Below are 22,291 nucleotides of genomic sequence, written 5' to 3' on the forward strand. Positions count from 1 at the left end.
TGCAGTCTAGCACACTTTGAGGCTGTGGTTCAGAAATCTTCCTGCAGACCTCTGTGACAAGTCCAAGCGCCAGGCTAAGTTATCATGCCTTGGAAAAGGGAAGGTTCCCAGCTCAGTCAGAGAAATTTTTCCCAAAGCTTCCCTTGACTTGCTGGCAAGACAGCTGGTGTGGAGCCCCAGGTGTCCTTGAGAAATTCTCCAGTACATTGCTCAGCACTTCGATCATGAAGGCTCGGTGTATTTCCAGTTGTTGTGGGGACACCAAAAGCAATCACACCAGAAAGGCTGCCCTGTGCAGGGGGCTCAGGCTGCAATGCCTTTGCCTGTTTCCCAGTATTCTAATTGCCCAGCTGAAATTAAACTTCACACAGTTTAAGTTTTTATGCCTTCATATACAATTTTTTTTTTTTTAAAGCTTTTCTTCTAGTGAGGCTAACGTCTAATCCTTTGACCTTTTGCATTAAGTCTGCGCACAGCAGACCACTACCCTAACGACACACAGTTATGGGTGTTATAGAAGCATTCTCAGGCATACAGGCATTTATAGATAAATCATCACCATTTTTTTTTTTTTTTGAGCAGTGATAGGCAGACAGAGTTCAGCCCTTGCTCTGGGATAGCAGTGGCTGCGGTGAGGGTAGGAGATGTCCTGGTGGGTGAGCAAGTGGCAGGCATGTATTTCGAGAGGCTGTATTTGCATTTTCTGCCTCTTGTGAGCTTGTCAGGCATGCTGGGACCGAGCCTCGGCTTGTGGAAATTATTTCAAGGCAATTTATACCAAACGACGATCCCTACTGTTCTGTTTGTTACAAACTTGGCTGTAATACAGTAATGTTTAGTGGCTTAATAACATCTGCTTTTGGCCTCTCCTACTCCCTCAGCAAACAATTTTCATATATAACAAATGTTCGCATTTAGTCTAATTAGAACAGAGCCCAAGGGTCAGAATAGCCATACCTGCACGCTGAGGAGGAGACTCTGGGTTTCCAGATGAGAGACCAGGTTTCTCCCCTCTCCATGCCAGGGTCCGAGACTTCTGCCCTTTCCCAGGATGAGCTCTTCTGGGCAGATCCCACTGAAATTGCAGAGGTGGGGCAGCACCAGATGTCCCCTTCTGCAGGAGGTCTGTCCAGTCGAAAGGGTCACAGTAGGTAGCAAAGGTAGCACAGAGTCACTGGGACAGGCAGATATTTCTTGAGCGTTTGGCATTTTCAAAAAGAACGGCACATTTTAAAAATAAAAACTCTGAATATATATATAAAACATGCAAAAATAAGTATTTCCCACTAACAATTGATCACAGTGCATGCTGTGAGGGTGCATGAGGTTAAGTGGCGTACGGTTTTGCCTTTGCACAGGAAACCTGACAGTTACAAACCCTTAAAAAATCTGTATGGTTTATCTTGTTGATTATCACTCTTTTTTGGGCAACAAAGATTCTGCCCATGTTTCATCATGTGTGTAGTAGAAATACCAGGATATGCAAATATAGAAATTACACAACAAAATCAAAACTGAATTAAAGCTCTTTACAGTAAAAAAAAAAAGAGAACCAGAACTGCAGCCTTTTTATTGCTACATCACTGAATGCGCGCACAACCTGGCTATTTAGGTGCTTGTAATGTATGGTGCAACTGTCTCTCCATCTTCCCACTGCTGTTTACGCCTCTTCAGTAACAGCTAAAATGGAGGCTACCGATCTTGGGTATAATGAAAGAGGAATGTTTTAGGTAGTCTTGGGAAGCTTTATGACAGCTATCAACTGATCAAATAATTAAGAATAGCAATCGGCATTTATAATCAAGAGATGGGCTGTTGACTTTTGGCTTGGGGAGCAGGGCTGCGGCAACACTGTTGTGACAGCTGGTGGATGGAGACTCTTTGCTGTTGAACTCTGTGACCCAAATGCTGTGGCTGAGCATCTACCATAAGAAATACAGGTAGTGTCGTAGTTCTGGGTGCCCTCTGGTGCACTGGGGTGAACCTCACCAGCAGTCTCCAGCGAAGGATTTCTCGCCATTCCTGTACACTAAGGTCATGCGTATGCAAAGCTATGGGCAGGCAGGCAGGTCAGGTTAGCGTCTGCCATGAAGAGGAGGGCAAGAGAAATGAATTTTATCTTGGCTTATCTGAGTGATGCCCTACCATCTCACTGCTCTGGGTTCTGTGTCACTGGCAATTTTCGCTGCCACAAATAGGTGTTGCTTGACCACAGCTAGGAAAACAACGCAAAGTAGATATGTAAAACAATTTGACAAGCGTCAGAGAAAAAACATGATCAAGCGAATTATTTATCAAATGTTATTTGGTCATATGCAGGGAAAAGAAAAAGACCTGTTTTGTGCAGAATATCTGCAGGTCAGATACATTAATTTTATTTCCTCAAGAAGTATGCACAAATGTTTTCTGAAATAAAATTTTTTGGTACTTCATATGCTTTGTTGTTTGGTTGATTTTTCAGGTTGAAAAGGGAAGGAAATCTTTGGCAACTTCTTGTGGTTGCAGGGCATTTCTTTATATCTACTTTTTAAGACACTTGTAGGAATTAGCATTACGGACTATGAACACAGTGAACCAGAATTATTAGTGGGACAGCCAACTCTTCAGACTGGAATTTGGTATTAGCAATTCAGGAAAAAAAATACAAGTGAGATACAGCCCTATAAATATATTTAGGAACATATTAAATACAGATAAGCTTTTGAAATCTGAACTCAAGAGTGTATGAGGATTTTGCAAGTTAGCTTTGTCTTTATAGCAAGTGCATGCAAACTTCAGGTCCTAAGCCTGAGACTGGAGGTATCAAAAATTAACAGCCACGTTTGCTGTAGTGTGAAAATATAGGTGAAATACCATCTTCCTTTAAATATTTTCTTCTCTTTTTTTTTTAAAAAAAAATATTCCTAATTGTCTCCATTTTTCCTTTGGCAGCTATAAACCATTGTAACCAACCACAAATAACTATAAAGATGGAAAAGGGAGACTGTAAACAGACCATTTTTTCCTCTTAATTTATTTTGCTTCTTCATGTTTTGGACACGTTTATTTGTTTATAAAATTGCTGTACATCAATAAAAGCACTAGAAATACTCCCAAGCTATTGGTTACAAATGATTTAAAGCTCATTTCTTCTCTAAAAATGAATCATGCAAAAATAAAGCCTTCCTGTCCACAGATCTACTTGTCTCCTTGCCTGTATCCAATTATGTCAGATCTTGAAGAGATTCAGCCCAAATGGAACAGAAATGCTGTGATCAATCTCAACAGCACCTGGAATACGGGGCGATTTGGAAGCATTTTGGGGTACTTTTCTCTTGCTAACTGCCCAGCCCGACAACCTAGCTAACGAGACAGGTTTCTGGTTTTTCTCCCATCCCACATCCAGCATCATTCACAAGTTCCTGCGGGGACATCTGCGCACAGCCACTCCCAGCGATGTGCTTGGGTCCAGCCTCGTGCAGCGGCGTCCCGTCACAGCGCTGATGGCGCGGGGCTCAGCACATGCAGAGCCTGCTGCTCCGGCACCCAGGCAAAACAGCCCTCATCCACCTGCAAACCGCCTGCTTTTATAGCTAACAGCGTGAAGGTCTAACGCATCTGGCTCTAACTCCCGGGGCCATTTTTCAGTGTGAAAGTACAGTTTAAGGGAGACACTTCCTACACTTTCTCTGTGATGAGGGGCGGTGCTCTTTGGGAGGAATGGTTTATTCTATCAATGTGGAAGCATCAGTGCAACTTTCGTAGTGAATTATCAAATGCCTGAAGGCTTTGTAGATGTGTTCGTTCTGTGTACAGATGAACCCACCACTTCTCCAAGCCTGCTCAGCAGCACGGTTTAAATCTCCAATGCAGGTCCACTGATCTTTGTATTCCCTTGAAACAGCCCACTTGGAATGATCGTTAATGGAATAAAAGGTGGAATTCGATGGCATCCCTATTAGGTTTACGTTGTAGACATGGTAGTCAAGAGAGCAATTTGAGGGAAGTTTTTGGCCGGAACGCTGCCAGGATTCAGCCAACAAATCAGTCTTCAGTTCCTGAGCCATCCAGGCTGCGTAGATATCTGTGGAATAAAACAGGGTGTGAGGAAATTAGTCTTTCATGTTCCTTCATTTAAGAGGGGACTGAAAAGCATCATCTAAACTGGGCTCATTTTGTTCCAATACCTGAAGTGAGCCAGAGGGGATTTTGCCCCCTCCCCTCGCTTTAACCTTTATTTCAGAAGTTCATTTCTACTTTTCCTTCTTCTGGAAAACTTGTTATAAACAATCAGCAGGAAAAAAAAAGGAAAGGAAAAAAATGTCAAGCCTTCTTCATAACAAAAAAATAGCAGGTGGTTCAAACCCCATCTTTGTTTTGTTGTTACTGTTGAATAACAGGAACATTGTTGAACACCTTAAGGCATTTGAAGGACCAGATCTCTTTTTGCTTTGTGGGGCTGAGAGAATGCTATGATGGGACACCATTCCTTGCCCTCTGTTACATTTATTTCTGAAGCTGAACTTCTTTTTTTCCCCTCGAAGAAAATACTAATCATCAAAGAATATATTAATTGCTTATTTGCTTAGGAATGTGTGAGCAACAGGTTCTCTTACCATCTATGAATAAGTGTGACTTTGCAAAGTGGAGCAAGGTTTCCCCATGAGCTGACTGGAGCTTGGAGAGGTGGCGCAAGGGGCCCGAGGGCAGCCTGGACCCTGCACAGAGCTTCTGCAGATTTGGGAGATCAGCTTGGAAGATGTTAGGGATGGAACAGCTGTAGATTCCTGGATTATAACTGAGCATCTGTTGGTCTGAGAAAAATCCAAAGAAATGAAGTCATGCAGAATTAAAATGGGTTAAAGCAAAGCAATCAAGACCATAAAGTTCTGCCTTGGAAAGGAAGCCTAAATCCTTCTTAATCTTCACAGACTATCTCCTGGAGGGGTCCAGTGTCAAAGTATCTTATTTTAGCAACCAAAAACATGTTTAATTGGTTTGTATTCTGACTGGTCCTGCAGCACGTAGACCAGACAGGGAGAGTATGCTCAGGTATTTCCACTTACACCACATTATTCTTAGCAGAACTGTTAACTGGTGGTCTCAGTCCACTGCCACCTCCACCCAAGCTCATCTTCAAGCCTCTAAGTAGTCACACAGGGCTCAGACAGCATGTCTGACAGCTCAGACAAGCCTGTCCGTATTTACAGGACTAATTCCCAGTCAGTTACAATTGCCAAGCGAAATGAAAACGGAACAGCTGCCAGAGGGTCTAGTTTGGTTTTAGGGAGAACAGAGCTTGACTTTCAGCATCTGGATTGAGTCTGCTGAAGAAATTTACTTCTCTGTACAGTGCACAGCTTAATTGTAGAAGTCTTTGCTAAGGATATCGTAAAAGGCAAGGGAACAAATAGGCTCATTAGATGAGTTCATGGAAGAGCAGTCCATCAGGAACTTTCCAGTCTTTCCAGCTCAGGAAATCCCTGAATCACAGATTACCAGAAGCTGGGAGGATGGAGCAGAAAAGGCATTAGCGTCTCATTTTCTTGTCCTCTTTCCCTAAACACATGCATAGATGCGCTTCCACAAACAGGAACCTGGTTTAGACAGCTCTGGGGTGTGGCCGCCCTGGCAATTTGCACAGCATGTGTGTTTCATTAATATCATTTGAGGTTTGGAAATAAGAAAAGAGAGAAAACCAGTGTGAAAAGTGCTGAAGAGCATGCCAGCATGACTGCTTGCAATGCCTTTTGATAGTCCCTTTTCAGGATTCCAGTACCAGGTATTACTGTCAGATTGTTCTGAATCTTACGGGTATAGGTTTTATTGGTTTTTTTTAATGAATATTAATATTTTTAGTATTGATCTTTTATGTGGCAAAGAGTATCTGGGGAAATTATGTGTGATATTTATTCCATACTTCATATTTCTGACAAGTCACAGCTACTACTCCAGCTGAAGCAGCGGTTGCCTTACATTCATACATGCAGACAACTGCAGCTGAACAAGCTATTACTGTTTAAAATGATTAATCATCCTACTTTATATTCCCAAAGCATTTTCTATGCATGGACTGAGTTTACCCTCGATACGGACTTGTGACTATTATTATCCCAATAGTCCCCACGGGGAGATGGAGACAGAGTGGAAGAGTGAATTTCCCACATTCACACAGGAAATCATTTGATAAACATAACTGAAGCCAAAAATCCTGTTTCCAGGCCCCACTTGGTTTCCCAGTCTGACACAGAGGAAAAGAAGAAGCAATTTTTGAGGTGAAGCCTCAAGGAAAGCAGTTGGAGAGGTGTGGTGGAGCAAAGGCTATCTTAGAGAGAAGCTTTTCATACCTATTTCTGTGAACTGGTCGTATTTGAAGGTTATACAGATGGCTGTCTGTCCGTAGGACTCCCCAGTAGCTGGATACCCGTAGCCATCCTCAGGGACGGGAGGGAACAGGGGCACACTGTGAATCACCCAGAAGCCTTGTGTTTTGTCCAAGAGCATAAATCCTGTCAAAAAAAGAGAAAAGTTACTGCAAATGAATTAAGGAGGAAAAAGCCCTGAGACGATAGAGTTGAGTCTGACTTTGGATTTAGTGCTGGAGACATCGCACCTCGATGTGTTAATGTCTACAGTAAACTGGCTCTAGTGTAGATTAATGGATTATAGGAGACACTAACATTGAATTGAAATTGCATTGATTCTCTCCTGCATAGCCTAACTCAAACCGTCACCATGTTTCTTTTGAAAAAAAAAACAAAAACAAAAACCAAAACCCAACAACAAACACAACTTTTCAAAACCTTTCTCTTTCTCGGCTGAGATTTTGTCTTCAAAAAGTCTGATGATTTAATGGCTGTGACCCTCCCTCCACCGCTCATTTTCCTTCTCTTCATACATTCGCTGCCTAAGGGGAAACAGACTCTGTCAACACCGTGTCTTTTTTTCTAGACCAAATTCTTCTTCACGGGGAAGCAGCAGAGAGATCGACTATGCCTCCCCCTGCGGCAGGGTGCTCCAGGGAGGAATGGGGCTGTGAACTGTCCCCATTGCTGCAGCCTGAAAATACAGCCCTGCAAAATGTGTTCATCTCAGGGTCAGGCTGGGCAAACCCCAACTGCTTCCTCAAGGGAACATCTAGACCTTCACCTAAGTTTATGCTTATTTAAAGCCTTGCTTTACTTTAACCGCATGCTTTAGCACTTCTGTGATCTTGGCAGCAGTTTCTTCCCCTGGAGAGAGAGAGTTTGGAGGAGTTTATGTTTAGGGTGCCTTTCCCTTCACCTCTTGTACTGGGGTTGCCATTAGGTTCAGAATGATGCGGCCTGTACTCACTGAAAAGAGCTATACGAGTTTCAATGCTTGAAAACAAAGGGTTCATAAGCTGTAAGAGTTCTTCAACACAGCACAGGCATAGCAAAACCAAAACAGAAGGTTCAGCTACAACAAACAATGCATCATGCAAATCATTCTCCAGTTTCGCTTTAGGCAGGTATTTTAGATACGCAGCTAGACAACAGACAAGTAGATGCTATCCACAACTTTAGAAAGGAGAAAATAGTAGCTTGGGACTCCCCCTGTACCTTTGGTATGTCCGTTTTTCCAGCCATCAGAGTCTGATTCAGGGACCTCATCATTGTATATTGCATATGCAATTCTGTTCTTCTGCAGGAAAACACACATTTCTGAAATATGACATTCAGTAAAGGGAAGACATTTAAGTGAACATCTTCTGCTGGGAACAGAAGAAAGAATTCAGGCCTTCTCTGAGTGAACATCATGAGCCTAATCCTTCTCCCAATTCAGCTGACACAGTCACTGCAGAAGTTACAGTAAAATAAGTGGAAGTTCAATCATGAGAGTAGCCCTTCCTCAGGAGGTCGGATATGCTCACTAAGGCAATTTACATGGGTTTATTGGGCACTCACTTGCAGAGAAGTTCCTCCCTCTATTTTTTGTGCGTGCCTCTCTCTGATTTAGCAACCAGATCTGGTAAAAATGTTTGCTGAGGAAAAATAGACATGACAAGTGTTCTTATGAAGGACAAGCAATTAATGCTTTTTTTTGCAAAATATTTGCATGTGGCTGCTCCTTATTCCCCCTGAATAGAGAACTTCAAAGGAGCTGGGACAGGCTTCCCCTCCCAATGTTCTTTGACTTTGTAAACTGTTTATTACAATTACAGTGAGACCTGGAATAGGACAGTTGACTGGATTGCCGATATTTGACTGACTTGTGGGAATCTCTTCTACATATAAATTAATGACACCCTACCACTAACCCACAGCAGAAATGCAAAGACACACCCAGACTCCCAAGAATACCATGTAGATGGTAAAAATTAACTATAGGCAGATCTTGTGGTATTTTATAATCACTTCACACAAATATGCCGAAGAAGTCATAGTGATTTCAGGGTGAAGAGTAAAACCCAGATTTGATTTGAGACAGAGTGAAACACATGCACATGGGAGGGCTTAAGACAAGGATCTGTAATAGTCACCACTGGACCCGGTCAGAGTTCACAGCTTCAGATGTTGCTCAACATGAATTGCAGAGAAGCCAAAGGGAATACGTGCCAACACTTGTCTAGATGGGCAACACGCTAAATGTGTGTGAAAGGCCTGACTAGAAATTATAAGTTCAAGGATAATTTCTACTTGTAACAAAACCCACAAATAATCTGCCCAGCTGCCTAGACGCTGCCCTTGACGTGTTTTACTAGATCTAGTTGGCCACGTCCGTCCATACCTCCGCATACTTATTTTGGCTAGTTTCATTTCATTTGCATGCAATATCAATTAAACATGCTAACAAAATAATAATTAAATGCCACTTGCCTTGGATTCATACATCTCGTACAGCTGCTTCAGTGTTTGTCCCAGAGCACCTTGTGTCATATTGACAAGGTATTTACTGAGCTGCCACTGTGGAGCCAGGGCATCCATGTACATGTATTCCAGCCCCAGGATGGGAATCTCTCCTTTGGCATGTTTGGGTAGCTTGTAAAGAGCAAACCTGCAACAGTGAAGAGCAATTGTTTTTTTACAACCATCCTGTTTAAATGCATAAATCGTTATCTCCTTCCCACCTGAGGATTTAAGAGAAGGATGACTCCAGGGATGCCTATGATGGCGGGGGACCAGTGCTCCCAGTGTGCAGTGTGGGTGTCTCAGCCTCCAAGTGGTGACCCAGCGCAGGAACCAGCAGCAGTCTGACAGCACAGTATCTACTGCAGACAAATTTGTTCTGCTTCTTAGTGAGGAAGGGAGGCTGATTTGCACCAAACTCCTGTTGCTGTGGCCCAGACTAGTGCTGGTACCCTGAAAGAATCTGAGGTAGCCCTGGTCTGGAGTCCCATTTAGCCACCAAACCGCTATTTGCTGCTGGTTCTGGTAGAGAACCTCAGGTCCCAAACTCAGTCTGACATTCTCATGGTTAACCTGGACGATATAACTTTATATGAAACACATGAAATTATGTATTAAAATATAAAATGCATAATGTTATATTTATACATACTAAAACCACAAAATAAGTATAAAGCCATGTGATAATTGTTGTTCCAATCCTGCTTTTCATAACATACTCGCATTCTGCTGAACTGTTGCAGACTGGATATTTGCAAACCGTTAGCCAGAAACACAAATCTTTTCAAAAATTGTAGAGTACTCTATATTGTCAGTAAATGGCTCAGTTCATATTACTGTCCCTGATGAAGCAAACAGCTTTTTCCAGTGCGCAAGCCCATGGAATTAATTGCAATATAATTAATTGAGCCACTTCCTTTGAGTGCTGTTTTTAAGTAATTTGCTATTTATGTCAATGGTAAGAACTGAGTGGCATTATTGCCAATTCTGTACTATTTACCAAAAATCCAGCCTGATTGTGCTTAACTCTTCAGGTATACCAGGAGGAGTAAGCCTCTCCCAGTGGATGTACAGTCTCAGGGTGGTCAAAAAGGGTATCTCTGAAAGCAGGCAAGGAGTGCCGGGAAAGCATTTTGCTAGAGGAACGTTTAATCCATGGGAAACATACATGTACAGGCAGAAGAGAAACACACAGCACTGGTGATCCTGGTAATCCACCTGCATTGCCACTGACTGAGTGATGTTCCTTAAATAGCTCAGGAGAAACTGTTGCTGATGACAGATCGCAGAGCAGAGAAGGTGATTTATGCAGCAAGGCTGGGGAGAGCTGCCCAGGCACGAGGAGTCACGACAATCTATTTGAAATGAAGATTTGGAAAGGAGAGGAATGGCAGTAACTCCAGTAGTACAAACTGGTCCAGGAGTTAGTATACAAAGCCTTTCCAAACTACTTTGAAATGTACGGGAAGATTTATGCTCTCAGGGTGCCTACAGCCTTGCATTTGACAAACCCGCGCTAGCAGGTATGCTCATGGACGCACCAGTAGCTGAGCTATCAGTAAATTGCTTGCCAGTTCCCAGTGGATACATGTCTTGGCCCTTTCCAGAAAGCCAGCTGAGTCACAGTTGTATGAAAGTCTTCACTGCTATTTGGGCACAGGAAGTTTCTCATGAGCTGAGGCATTTGTGGGAGCAGAGTGAAAGTTATTTTCCTGAGAACCAAGGAAAAGCAAATCCGCTTATACCCGATTAGGTTGTCACATTGTTTGCTTGTGACTGAACTCTGACTTGCTACAAATAATCACATCTTTACTACTTAGTCACATTTTTACTCCCCCCCCTCCAAAAAAAACAAACAACAAACCAACCAAAATGCCCCAAACCAAACAATGCGCAGCTGTGGCTTCAGCCCTTGACTCAACACTTCTCAGAAGGCAGAGTTTTTGCTTGTAGTTTCATTAAAAGCTTCCCACAGAATACGATGAGTTTGGATGAACGCAGCAAAGATGCTCTGCCACCCTTACAGCCTACGGCCGTGTGCTCTGGCAGCCCCTGTGCAAGGTCGGTGAGGATGGCAGGATGAGCCCCTGAGTAGGAGGAAAACATGGGGGAGACAGTGACCAGCCCAGGCACTGTGTGGTGGGAACTGCAGGCACAGCTGGGGAGCGCAGATGGGATCAGGCCAGAAAAGGCCGGTGATCCCTCTGGTTTAGGGGCAAACGAAAGGGTTCGTGAGTACTAATAATGAGTAATTATAGAATACTGCAGGATGAAACCACTGAATAGCAGGAACTCAGACAAAGCTCTTGCTAACTGAATATAAAACCTGCAGCCCTGTGTGTGTTTGAAAGGGAATCAACATCTTTTGTTTAAGAGGAAGCTTTTCTCAGCAGTTTCAGTTCTGCTTCTCCTATCAGCTTCATAGCAACCAAGTCCAGAACCAGGCAATAGCTGAGTCTTTCTTGTAATAAACTAGAATGACCCCTGCAGATGGGCAAGTTTCTCTTTCATTTATCACGGAATACTGGAAAGGAACGTCCACGCGCCCCCCACCCCCTACCCCTGTTAAATCTGTCGGAAGGGAATATGGTTTTGCCTGTGCAGACCCCCCCCAGTTCCCATCTAGAATGGGTCCCACATTGCCGGTGCTCACATGGAGGCGCACATGAATTACTCCTACCCACAGCTTTCAAAGCATTTTTCAGAGAATTTGCACACAAAAATTGTGTTCATTTAAAAAAGGGTGGTAAATATTTTTGTTTGTTTGTTTGTTTTGTTTGTTTGGGTTTTGGCCTGGAATTTTTTTAGCTTTATCACAAACAGACTCATTCTGCAAGACATAATTGCAATTTGTGGAGAAATGAAATTTCTCATACCTTTAAGTTGTTGGGTAGTTAGCTGCACCAACTAAGAGTCTGATTCCTGAAAAAAATCACGTTATCCAGAAGGCCTTGGCAAGGGTGACAAGTCACAGGGATGGACCGGCCCCTCACATGTTTGATGCTACGCCACTACAGAGCAAAGCTGGCTTTGTGCTCCTGCTTGTGTGCCTGCCTGTGGCATGGGGAGCGCCTGCCTCCCCGGCAGTTAGCTCTGCGTGCAAGGGAAGGCACGTGCAAGAATAGCACCTGCTTCTTTATCACTTGTATCCAAAGTAATCATTTTTCCACGAGAAAGACACTTTTCTTTTTTAAATTAATTGATACTTCTCTTTGGGAGGCTTCTGTGCTCATTTTAGGAGCCCTCATTTCACTTTTCAGACCTGGGCTGCATATTAGGTACTTATACTGCACGTCTTTCATCTTCAAAGCACATTAATCCCATTAATCATTTAACACCCGAACTTGGGCTCGCTGCTGGCAGTGGGATGGTACCAGCTCTAAGCGCCGGCAGCTCGGGCGGTGGGGAAGGACCTCTGCTCCTCCGCAGCCCAGCGCAGCCAGCGCTCTCCTACACTGCCACTGCCACCCCTGCACCCGCCCGGGCAGCTCAGCCTCCACTCCCCCTCGGCGATGGCAGCCAGGGCACAAGTCCCACCGTGATGCTTTTTGGGTACAAGTGATGAGGTTAGGGACAAGACACGGACGTTTCCCCGCTCGGCTCGGGACTCAGGCCAGGCGAGATGCTTGCTGGCATCCTGGCTCCGGCCGGGTGCTCCGGGGGCTGCTGCTGGCAGGCGCAGCCTTGGCACCTGAACACAGGTTACGCACCCTTTGATGATGAGACATGAATGCTGTGTAAAACGGTAATTAATTTTGCAGCTAGTCATCATGCAGTAGGGTGGTTGGTTCGGTGAAACGAAATCACATTTCGGTAACTTATCCTAGGTTTTCCAAATGCAAAATTCAGCTCCTACTCACAGGCAAATGGGATTAGAACAGTGATCGCTATGCATTACTTCTCAGCGATCCACCTACTTCACGCAGTTTAATCTCAAGTGTTATTTACTCACCCAGCACTTCTCCCCTGCGCAGTATTTACTTACCAGTCCACGGTCTCCCCGTCTTCATTCCTGCAGGAAATCTCGGCTGCCCACAGGGGCGCAGAGGAGAGAAGCAAGAGCAAAGCAGGGTGACACCACGCAGATCCCGCAGGCATTTTGGTTTCTCGGCTGCTCTGGGTGAGCACTGAGTAGGCTCTAAAAGGAGAAGTTGTGTTGCATTAGCCGTCAGCTCCTGCTGCGCGATGCAGCAAGCACAGCCCCGCTGGCTGCCGGGAACAGCCTGGGAAGCCAGGCTCCCACCGCAGGGATGGCTGTCGCCAGCGGGGCTCGGGCTCCCAGAAGCCGCTGGAAGTTGCTCGCCATTTCTTTGGGCAACAAAATGGCAAAATAACAGTTATCAAGTTACATTTTCGAGAAAACTTACCTTTGTATTTTAGGAGGTAGTATTTTCACTAGTTAGAATTCACAGTGTTCTGCTTTAAAAAAAAAAAAAAAAGCTGCAGATACCGAAACCCTTTTGGTTTTCTTTTTCAGTACTGCATGACTGACGTATGAATCTTTTACAACTATCTGAAAAAAAAACAACCCTTGGTGTTCAGACAGGCAAAACAAAATCATTTCCACCTCACTACTGCTCCACTCTGCCCCTGCCACGAGCACAGCCTTTGCACCATTCCTGCAGAGAGGGTTTCTGGTGGAACGCTGCGCCCTGCCTGGGTCTGACCCCAGCAGCAGGGGAGTTGCTTTGTTTGTGGGGATTCAGCCTGCAAGGACTGACAGTCAGAGATAATGCTTTGATCTCTGAGCCACGGTAATTTTCTGACAATTAGTTAATATTTTTTGTGCACTAGTTAATATTTTAAGCGCACTAGTGTTTCTCTTAGGAACAAATATGTCTGAATCAAGCAATTTTACATCTGATAATCTAGCAACTCACACATAAAAAGCTTCAATTTATATTTTGGTGTGCAAAATATTCTTTCTCCCTCCTCATTATTCTTACATGAAAAGGTGCTGATTTACATTAAAAGATGTTGATACCAAGCATGGGATATTTCAGCCTCTGGAAAAGTGTAGTGGATTAAGCTCTAGACATTTCAGCATAACAGAAATCCTCACAACCTTTGCAGAATTTTGTCTCTCTAGTATAGCCTCTTCGACACTGTCATGGATGTGTTAATGGGGTGTGTTTGACAGAAGCAGGATAAAACTGTATAGGGCTTAGCACAAACAAAACCAGTGACCCCAGAAAGCCAGGATTTTGGAGGTGGATGAAGACCTGAATTTTGCTGCTCAGACTTGCTTCTGATCCCTTTTGTAGGAGATCAGAACTGTAACACAGTTGTGAGGAATTGCTTTCAACCAGCCCAACCCGGTCGGTCTTTGCTTCTTGCTCTTAGGAATTGCAGCATGCATAGAGGGGGTAATAAAATACACAACAGGTCAAGAACATGATAGTTGTTTCCACGTCCTCTTTGGGACTTCTGCCGGCTTACAAAGCAACCTTCCCACCCCTCACGGAAGAACTCCTTTGGTACTCACCATTTCCACTTGGCCTCAGAGCGGCAAGTCCCTGCGCCCCTGTGTGTGTGACAGGGGCAGCCCTGGGGACATGGAGCCTGCTGGGCTCTGCCTGCTAATGGGGGCTCTGCCACGCAGGATGGTGACCGTGTGTTGCCAGCTTCTGCGTGAAAATGGAGAGGGCTCAGTGCATCACACGTGGAGCCTGACAGCAGTTGTAAGAGCTGGGAGCCAGAGGAGCAGGAGGTTGTGAAAGCCTGTTCTTGGTGCCAGGGAAAATCAGGACTCGTCTCTAGAGGCTGAGCCCAGCCTGGCAGAGCCAGCGCTGGTGCAGTGATGGCAGAGCGCACGGGTGTGACTGCTGCCTGCCCCTGCACGGCTGTACCTGCAGGGACTGAATGCACTGGGGCGCTCTGGGTTCAGAAAAAGATGATGGAGGTGACACTCAGTGACAGTCTGTATAGTCAGGACTAATCCAAAGATGACGGACAAGAGAAACTAGTTCAGTGTTACTCATGTTGTATGATCTGCCCCCCATAATAGCTTCCTAAAGCGTTTTTTCTTCCCATCAGGACTTTGCAATTTATAATGGAAATATTTTCATTATCACAGGTAACCTTAGAAATAAAGGCCATGAACATTGTTTATGTTTCATTGACTGAGCATAACTTGGGCTTCCACTGAGTTCCTTTACAACAGTCCCGTATTTTGTCTGCAGATCAAGGATGTAGAAGTCCTCAACTGTGAATATGGCAAGAACACAATTAAGTTCCTTCGCCTTCATAGAGAAGGGAAGAAGCACTTCGTTAAAGAAGTGGAAGTCTGCACGCATCTCCGGCTGACTTCTGCTCAGGAGTACCTGGATGGAAACAACTCTCTTGTGATACCTACAGACACCATAAAGAATATTGTCCTTGTGTTGGCCAAAAAAAATGGGGTATTTTTTATTTTTTAACTAGCCTTGCTGTTTCTTCTGACTTGATTTGAAAGTGTTTGTTATATTAACTTTTTCTTTTCAAAATGCAGTAAACCATATCTCCCCCCACCGGCATGGCAGGTAGGCACTAAAGTCACCTTCAGTGATTTGGGAGAGATTTTTTCCTCCTCCAGTGCTTATCCTGAGGACTCTGCCTTAGTTTTCCAAAGTCTTTTTTTCTCACAGAGCTAGCAGTTCTTTTTGTAGATTTGTCATATAAGATCCTTTTTTTTTTTAATTTAGTAGTAAACAATACTGCATTATTCCTATATTGCATTTTTAAACAGGTGTCAAAGCACGTGAGACTCCTCTTAATTCTGTTAACAGTGTTCTTACCTCCCTCAATTGCATCTATCATAATGACAATCTGTAGCATAAATTGTCTGTCTCAGTAATGAAATCCCATCTTTAGCCTGTAAAACTTAATCATAATATTGCCACGATTATTTAAGCATTATACCCTCAAAGCATAAAGCTTCTGTAGCAGTTTCTCAGTCCAAGGACTGCAGCTCACTGTACCACAGAACGGGGGATTTTTGATGCATCTGTAGCGGCTATTTGCAGTGTCTGCTGCAAGCTGATCAAATGACTAGACAGCATGCGCAAAACCAGATATAAGAGAAATAAGTATTTTTAGTAACACTGATCCTTCCCAAATATTTACAACAATCAGAACACTCTACTTCTGCACGAGGTAATTGCTTCTTTCTAATAATACTGTTTGCTGTCTTAGATCTCAACTTTAGAACAATTTGCTATAGATATCTGCAAACACTTCATGACAACGTTTTGCCAAGTGGCATACGTCAAAACCTACGTTCAAGAAGTACCATGGAAACGTCTACACGAGGTATCTAAAATACTAATACGTTCAGTTTGTTTATGCTGGAGTGATTCGTCTCTCTCTCAGTTCCTGTTTTCAAGTTAAGATAGTCTTTACTTACATGTCTGCTCTGAATTGCAGAACGGCGTTCCCCACATCCATGCATTCATATGCGCTCCTGATGGGATCCGCTTTTGTGAAGCTGAGCAGTGCCGAAATGGTGAGAAAATAATATGCAACTTCCCCTTACTTCTCTGTAAATATTTCTGCTATGAGAGATGAAGATGGCTTTAGAGGCAGCTAAAGGTATTAAGGGCTTACAGCACAGCCAAACCACTCCAGAAGTCTAAAACAAAGAGTACTTCTATAATTTAATTTTGCAGTCCTTGACCTTTGAGACATGGCTGAGGAACTAAGGTAGCTCACATTGGTATGTACATCCTAAACATATAACGGTTACAACAGCACACTCAGCAGAACTGCTATGTGTTCTCACAGGATTTAATAGCCCTCTGAGAATGGCCTGCTTACTGTTTTACATCATTCTCTATTCTGCAGTCTCACTATTATCATTACCTTATAGAGAATGTATCGTGAAACCGCAGTGCTGTAGGCCAGTTGCCTAGTTTGTGGTTATTTTCAAAACCCTGTCAACATGCCTTGGTTTTATTTCTAAGAAAGAAGCAATTTCACTGCTGCAAGCCAAGCTGGCTTGAACACTGTGAGCGCTCAGGTCTATGTGCAAACAATTTCTCACATGTATTTAAGTGTGCTTACTATTTTTGCACATCATGTGTAAACAAAGTGCCATGTGACTTCACAAAGAGTTCTGCCATACTTAAAAGATAACAGGCTTTCAAGCTCAGCTGTTGTAAATTGGCATTCCAAAGGGAGTGCAAAAATTATCTTTTCCTGCTATGACTCACAACAAGAGTGTAAGTTCAATGTCACTGTGTTGGTGTTTCATTTAACCCATCTCTCAGACTACTGGGAACTGAGCTGAGACCACTGCATCATTTTGCACCACGGATTTAGAGGTTTTAGGCATTATTTTGTTATCTGTCTATTACTGCCTTAGTGTAACAATAACCAAAGAGCAATTTTTTGAATATTTTCTATTTTTCTTATAAGAGAACCTTCCCTACCTTTAGCATTCTGCTATGCATTTATCAGCCAAACACAGAAATTTATTGCTCAGTTAATCCTCTCTTTTAACACTTTTCTCATAATTAAAAGAAACCTAGTGAGGCTTAATAGAATTATAGGTTTGTTTTTTTTTTAAATACCATTATACTGCTGATAAAAGTCTCAGAGCTATTGGAAACTGAAAACATCGTAAATAACTTAACAGAGTCCACATTTGACAGCACAAGCACAAAACATACTGAAAGCAGAGCACAGGCTGTTCACCTCAAAAACTTTGCCTAAGCGTTATATTCTTCAGTGCCAGTCTTAGGCCAATTGCTACACAGCACACCAGTCAGCCCGCCTTTCAGCACATCATTCATTGCAAGGAGCTCCTTCAAACAAGGCTATGTATTTGAAAATTAAATAAATATGTCTCCAGGTCCACTGATAGTATCTGCACTACATGAATAGCCGTGCATTACAGTCTTATACCCGAGCAATGAAGTCATTAAGATCCGAACAAACCCCAGAATATCCTGTCCAAGGACAGTCTCTTCTTGAGACTTTTTTTTAAGCTTTAGTAAATAACAGGGGGATGTAGCCAAAATTATAGATACACCTCCTTGGACTCATTCAAAAACAATAACGAATGTAAACAAGAAAAGAAATAGATAAAATGCAATTATGATAATTTCCAGTGACAGAGCAGTTTAAAACCCCAAACCTCTAAACGATCATGTCATTTAGAAACATCTGTCACAGTGGAATTATTTCCGGTATAAATTCCTGCAAATACATGGTTTAAAGGCAAAGTCTGTCAGTCTTCCCAGTCCAAGGCAGGATTACTATACGCCAGACATATTCAAGGATTAATTTTGAACGAGCTAGTGTGAGCACCAAGAGCAGCACAGAAACAGCAGCTCAGGCTACAGCCTATCTGTACAGGCTCTGAATATGCCTGCGAGCCATAAAGTTTCTCTTTTCTGCATCTGCTTTTTTGGCAGCTCTGGTTGGTGAGATTTTTCAGTTATCAGTTTGGTGTGCTCTAAATGACTGACAGCTTGAAATTGTTTAGCTGCCACCCAAAGGGTTTGTCAGAAGAAAAAGTTCAGAACACAACTGTTTGGTCTTTAGAAGACGATAATCCACCCATGCAGCAGTGATCTACAACAGCACATTTTATAAATAGCAGCTAAGAGCAAAAACATTGTCAGTTCGAACCTGTGGGTGGCATCTGTACCAGTGCCAGCTCCTGGTAACCAGCTGAACTGCAGGGATTTGCTTTGGCTCCTTGCCCTCTCGTTCTTAGGGATGCAAACCTCACAACAGGATGGGTATGCAAAGCAGATTTCTGACTGAGGCTCCAAGCCTTTGTGCAGAGGGTTTCTACACTTACCTGTATTATCAGAAAAGGCTCACCACACCTCTCCTGTACACCGCACCACTACTAGCCTATTTCATTTCCCTTTGGAGCAACTACTGGTCCCTGAACTGACATCAGTGAGAGCTAACCCAGTGCATACCCCAGCTCCACGAAGGTGAGATAAAGGGTGTCTTCAGCTCTCCTTGACTGCAGGTCACTTGATAGGATTCTCTGTTTTCTAGGCTGAGCTCTGATTTCAGTAGTTTCTCTCTTGTTTCTTGCCATTCTGCTAGCATGAGTATGCAGAAAATAATTTTAAAAAGTAGCTAGACTTACAACACAAGCACACAAGTGAGTCCTGGAGAGAGCTTCACGACTGTGGAGCTGTCACTGCAAGTACAAACCCAGAGGTTTATTTCTGTCTGCCTGAAAAGGAGCTCATATTGTTGCGTATTTTTGGATCACAGGTCCTCTGGTTGTTTATGCTGGAATTAAAGATCTGAAACTTATGAAGACAACACAGTCTGGATTTGAAGGCTTCTATAAGAATGAACACACCACGCTTCCTGAAAGGAATGACAGGATTTTATGTGGAGAGCTCTTCTGCAAATGGTCATATGGCGAATGCAAGGATTTTGACTTTGACTGCATATGGTATACATCACATCAAGTAGCGCTTATTACCTTATCTATGATCCCAAAGCCCCTCTATACAACACAGCAGGTGTAAGGGCCAGGTCTGCAGTGGCTGTGCAGCAGCTGCTCGCACAGATCTCAGTGGCAGCGCCAAGCACTTGTCACTGGGGGTGAGGCATGCCTCGGGGGTACTCCTCCCCCGATGGGGTGTTAATGGGCAGTGTTTAAATGGACAGTTCAGTGTTCAGTACAGAACATACTAATAACTGATTTGTTAACTACTTTTTAGCAAGACACCTATTTGTGAATTAAAGAGCAGGAGGGGATGGGAATTTGGAGGTGACTCGACAAAGAAACTGTTCTTCCATAAAAACCCACGTGCTATGTATTTGTCAGAAAAGACAGAGAAAATACAAAAAAAAATCCCTCAGTAAAACATTATGGATCTAGACAGAGACAGCTGATAGAATGTTTTGTAAGACTCTGTGTTATCTCTAGGAATCAAATCCGTGAATGTATCCTTGAAGCCTTTTCTGGGCCACCTGACAGTGGGGAATATTCGCCCTCTTACCAGAAAACTGTCAACTGTATCCAGATGCATGTCCTTTCCAAAGTGTCACAGGTATCTTCTTTCCTCCTGCTGGTGTTTTACTTGAATAATAGTGCATTTTAATCAGACCACTGAGAAGATGAAAATGAGCTATTTCTTCCTCTGGCAGTTCTAAATGAGACTGGAAACTGTTTGGTGGTACAGCTGGATGGTCTGAAAAAAATATGAACACACTGAGAAGTTCATCTGCTGCTCCCCAGCTGTGAACACAATGGGGGAGAATATCACTCAGCGTTTGGCAGGACCTGACCTGAGTAAAAGTGAAAGGGGTGCTACAACATTGTCTACATACTCATTAGATTGCATTTGATCAACTGTACCTACGGGGGTGGGGGGGTGTGGCATTGCCTTTCTTTACAGTGAATGAAAAGATTGCCAAGGCTGTTAGCTGGAAAGGTGCCCTAATTCACTGTCTCATCCATTGTCGCGGTTTCAGGTACAGGTCATAGAAGTCGTCTTGAACAACACTTTTTATAATGTCGTAGACATGAAGAATCTAGGCTTGATTAACGACAAAGAAGTAAGTGAATGTTCCAAACACAGCTTGTCTGGACTCTTTAGAAATACTCAGCCTTAACGCATAGCAGCAGCTCTGCACAGAACAGAGTTAAAGGGAGCAGACTTTCTCCCCCAGCCCCAGTGAAAGCTCCACCTTACCTCTAAAAGAGATTTACACTGATTACAGAAGAAGGATAATTGCCTTCTTGTGTTGTTGGTAAAAGCTAAAGGAGCACAGTGGAATGCTTTGGAGATCAAAGGGATCTGAAACAGAGACTACCTCTGAAAAAATCATTCCTGTTTTCTCCACTGAATTTACTTTTAGTTATAATGTCAACCTGTGCAGCTTTAACCAAGCAGAATGCATCGTGGCATCCTCACACACAGCCAGGCGGTGGGAAAAGCTAGCCACTATGGCTCTTCTTTCTGTTCCACTGGCAGCACCGCTGAGGCCAGGGAGCATCCCTGGTGCAGTGGGGTTACAAGCAGGTTAGCTGGGCCATAGGCTAACTCCAGGTGACAGCAGACCATTGCTCTAAGGGAGCAGCGAAAGGACGTTGTACCCATTAGGAGCCAAAGCTCCTAACAGTGTCCAGCAGTGGAAGATTATAAGCCGGGGGTCAGGCAGAGGGTGAGAGATGTAGAGGGATGAGATATATTGTTTGCTCCTCCCTCCACAGCTGCTCTAGCTGACAGCCAGGCCCAGCTGAAAGTCTGTTATGTTATCCTCATGCGGCAGAGAAACTGGGTTATTCATTTTGCATCAATGATTTATAGTCTGTTTATGCTCTAGTCTCCCTCCCTAAGTCTTGTGATTCTGCTGCCATCTTACCCTACCCTTGTCCTCTTTCAGGTGGACATTATAGATCCACTTTCACTTGTCATAACAGCAACATCTACCATAGATGTTCATAAGAGAAGGAAAGGGCCAGGGCCTGAGCCTATGAGGAGGTGAATAGTTGTGGTTTCTGCTGTGATGGTGCTTGGCACAACCCTGTGTCAGAAATGACCTCTGTGTTTGTGCTTATCCCCCTCAGGTTCTGGTTCCAGTGGAAACTCCCTATGGCTCCTGCGCTTGCACGCTTGGCAGGAAGAAGTTCTTAGAAGCACAAAGCCACATGCTAAAAGATGAGAGGCAAAGTCAGTTTGGACTGGCAGCTGCCCTGGGAAACTAAACCTCTTGGCTACACTCACACCTTCCTGATAAACTTAACAGCATGGCTCTCCTATCAACGTATACGCCCTATTGGCCTCTTACGTTGCTGACTGCTTTTTCCCCTATGAACTCCTGAGGTTGGGATTTCTGAAGGACCCTCAGGAATTCAGAAATCAAAGTCTATCCCTGAACCTCAGTGTGATTTGCAGATTGAAATCCCCTACACTCTTTTGAAAATCCCAGCTGGAAATATTAATTAATTTTTAAACCAGCTATTTCCAGACCTCTTAATGAAACAATTAATTAATGAAACAATTATACGTTGGTAACATCTTTTTGACACGTAAAATCAGCAACTCTGTATATTCTATTTACTAATGTTCCTTCAGTAAAATGAATACACAGGCACGAGACCAGATGTTTCATTGATGTAACCTGTCATGACCCCTTGATGCCACACTGATCTACAGAGCTGAGGTTCTGACCCAGTAACTGAGACACCAATTTCTTTGTAAAGGAAATGAAAAAAAGGAAAAAAAACCACACACACAAGTATCTCTCATATCTCCTTTGCGGTGTGAATAGTTACAGTTGTTGACTAATTTCTCTGCATGTATTCTGACTGCATGGCTGCTGCTGTGACTTATCAGACTATACAATTTCTTTTATATTAATCACTGAAGTGTTTGAGGTTTTGGGCTATCTCTGTAAGTTTAATTAAATAGTTTTCTTTAGGTCTAATAATCTCATCATGACTTCTGAGCAGGCAGGAGTCAACATAAGTAACC

General features: G+C 43.4%; 2 protein-coding genes across 3 annotated transcripts; one reads left to right on the forward strand and one right to left on the reverse strand.

Annotated features, from left to right (window-relative positions):
- Nucleotides 1–2,895: 2,895 nt before the first annotated feature.
- Nucleotides 2,896–16,350, reverse strand: DNASE2B (deoxyribonuclease 2 beta). Of its 2 annotated transcripts, none has more exons than XM_027814385.2 (7): nucleotides 16,234–16,350; nucleotides 12,835–12,987; nucleotides 8,820–8,997; nucleotides 7,563–7,644; nucleotides 6,327–6,488; nucleotides 4,596–4,793; nucleotides 2,896–4,063 (listed from the first exon to the last, which is right to left on the reverse strand). In XM_027814385.2, exons 1-7 carry the CDS (start codon nucleotides 16,272–16,274, stop codon nucleotides 3,705–3,707), a joined length of 1,173 nt encoding a protein of 390 aa, XP_027670186.1. In that variant the 5' UTR covers nucleotides 16,275–16,350; the 3' UTR covers nucleotides 2,896–3,704. The 2 variants fall into 2 exon arrangements, with proteins under 2 accessions (XP_027670186.1, XP_005445607.1); XM_005445550.4 differs by lacking the exon at nucleotides 16,234–16,350 and adding an exon at nucleotides 13,217–13,259.
- LOC129737177 (uricase-like) lies at nucleotides 15,286–22,290 on the forward strand. The gene is made up of 6 exons (XM_055724555.1): nucleotides 15,286–16,139; nucleotides 16,254–16,332; nucleotides 19,071–19,257; nucleotides 19,738–19,861; nucleotides 20,286–20,369; nucleotides 21,385–22,290. Exons 1-6 carry the CDS (start codon nucleotides 16,068–16,070, stop codon nucleotides 21,520–21,522), a joined length of 684 nt encoding a protein of 227 aa, XP_055580530.1. The 5' UTR covers nucleotides 15,286–16,067; the 3' UTR covers nucleotides 21,523–22,290.
- The last annotated feature ends 1 nt before the right edge of the window (nucleotide 22,291 follows it).

This window comes from Falco cherrug, chromosome 12 (genome assembly GCF_023634085.1).
Source record: "Falco cherrug isolate bFalChe1 chromosome 12, bFalChe1.pri, whole genome shotgun sequence".
Lineage (NCBI taxonomy): Eukaryota > Metazoa > Chordata > Aves > Falconiformes > Falconidae > Falco > Falco cherrug.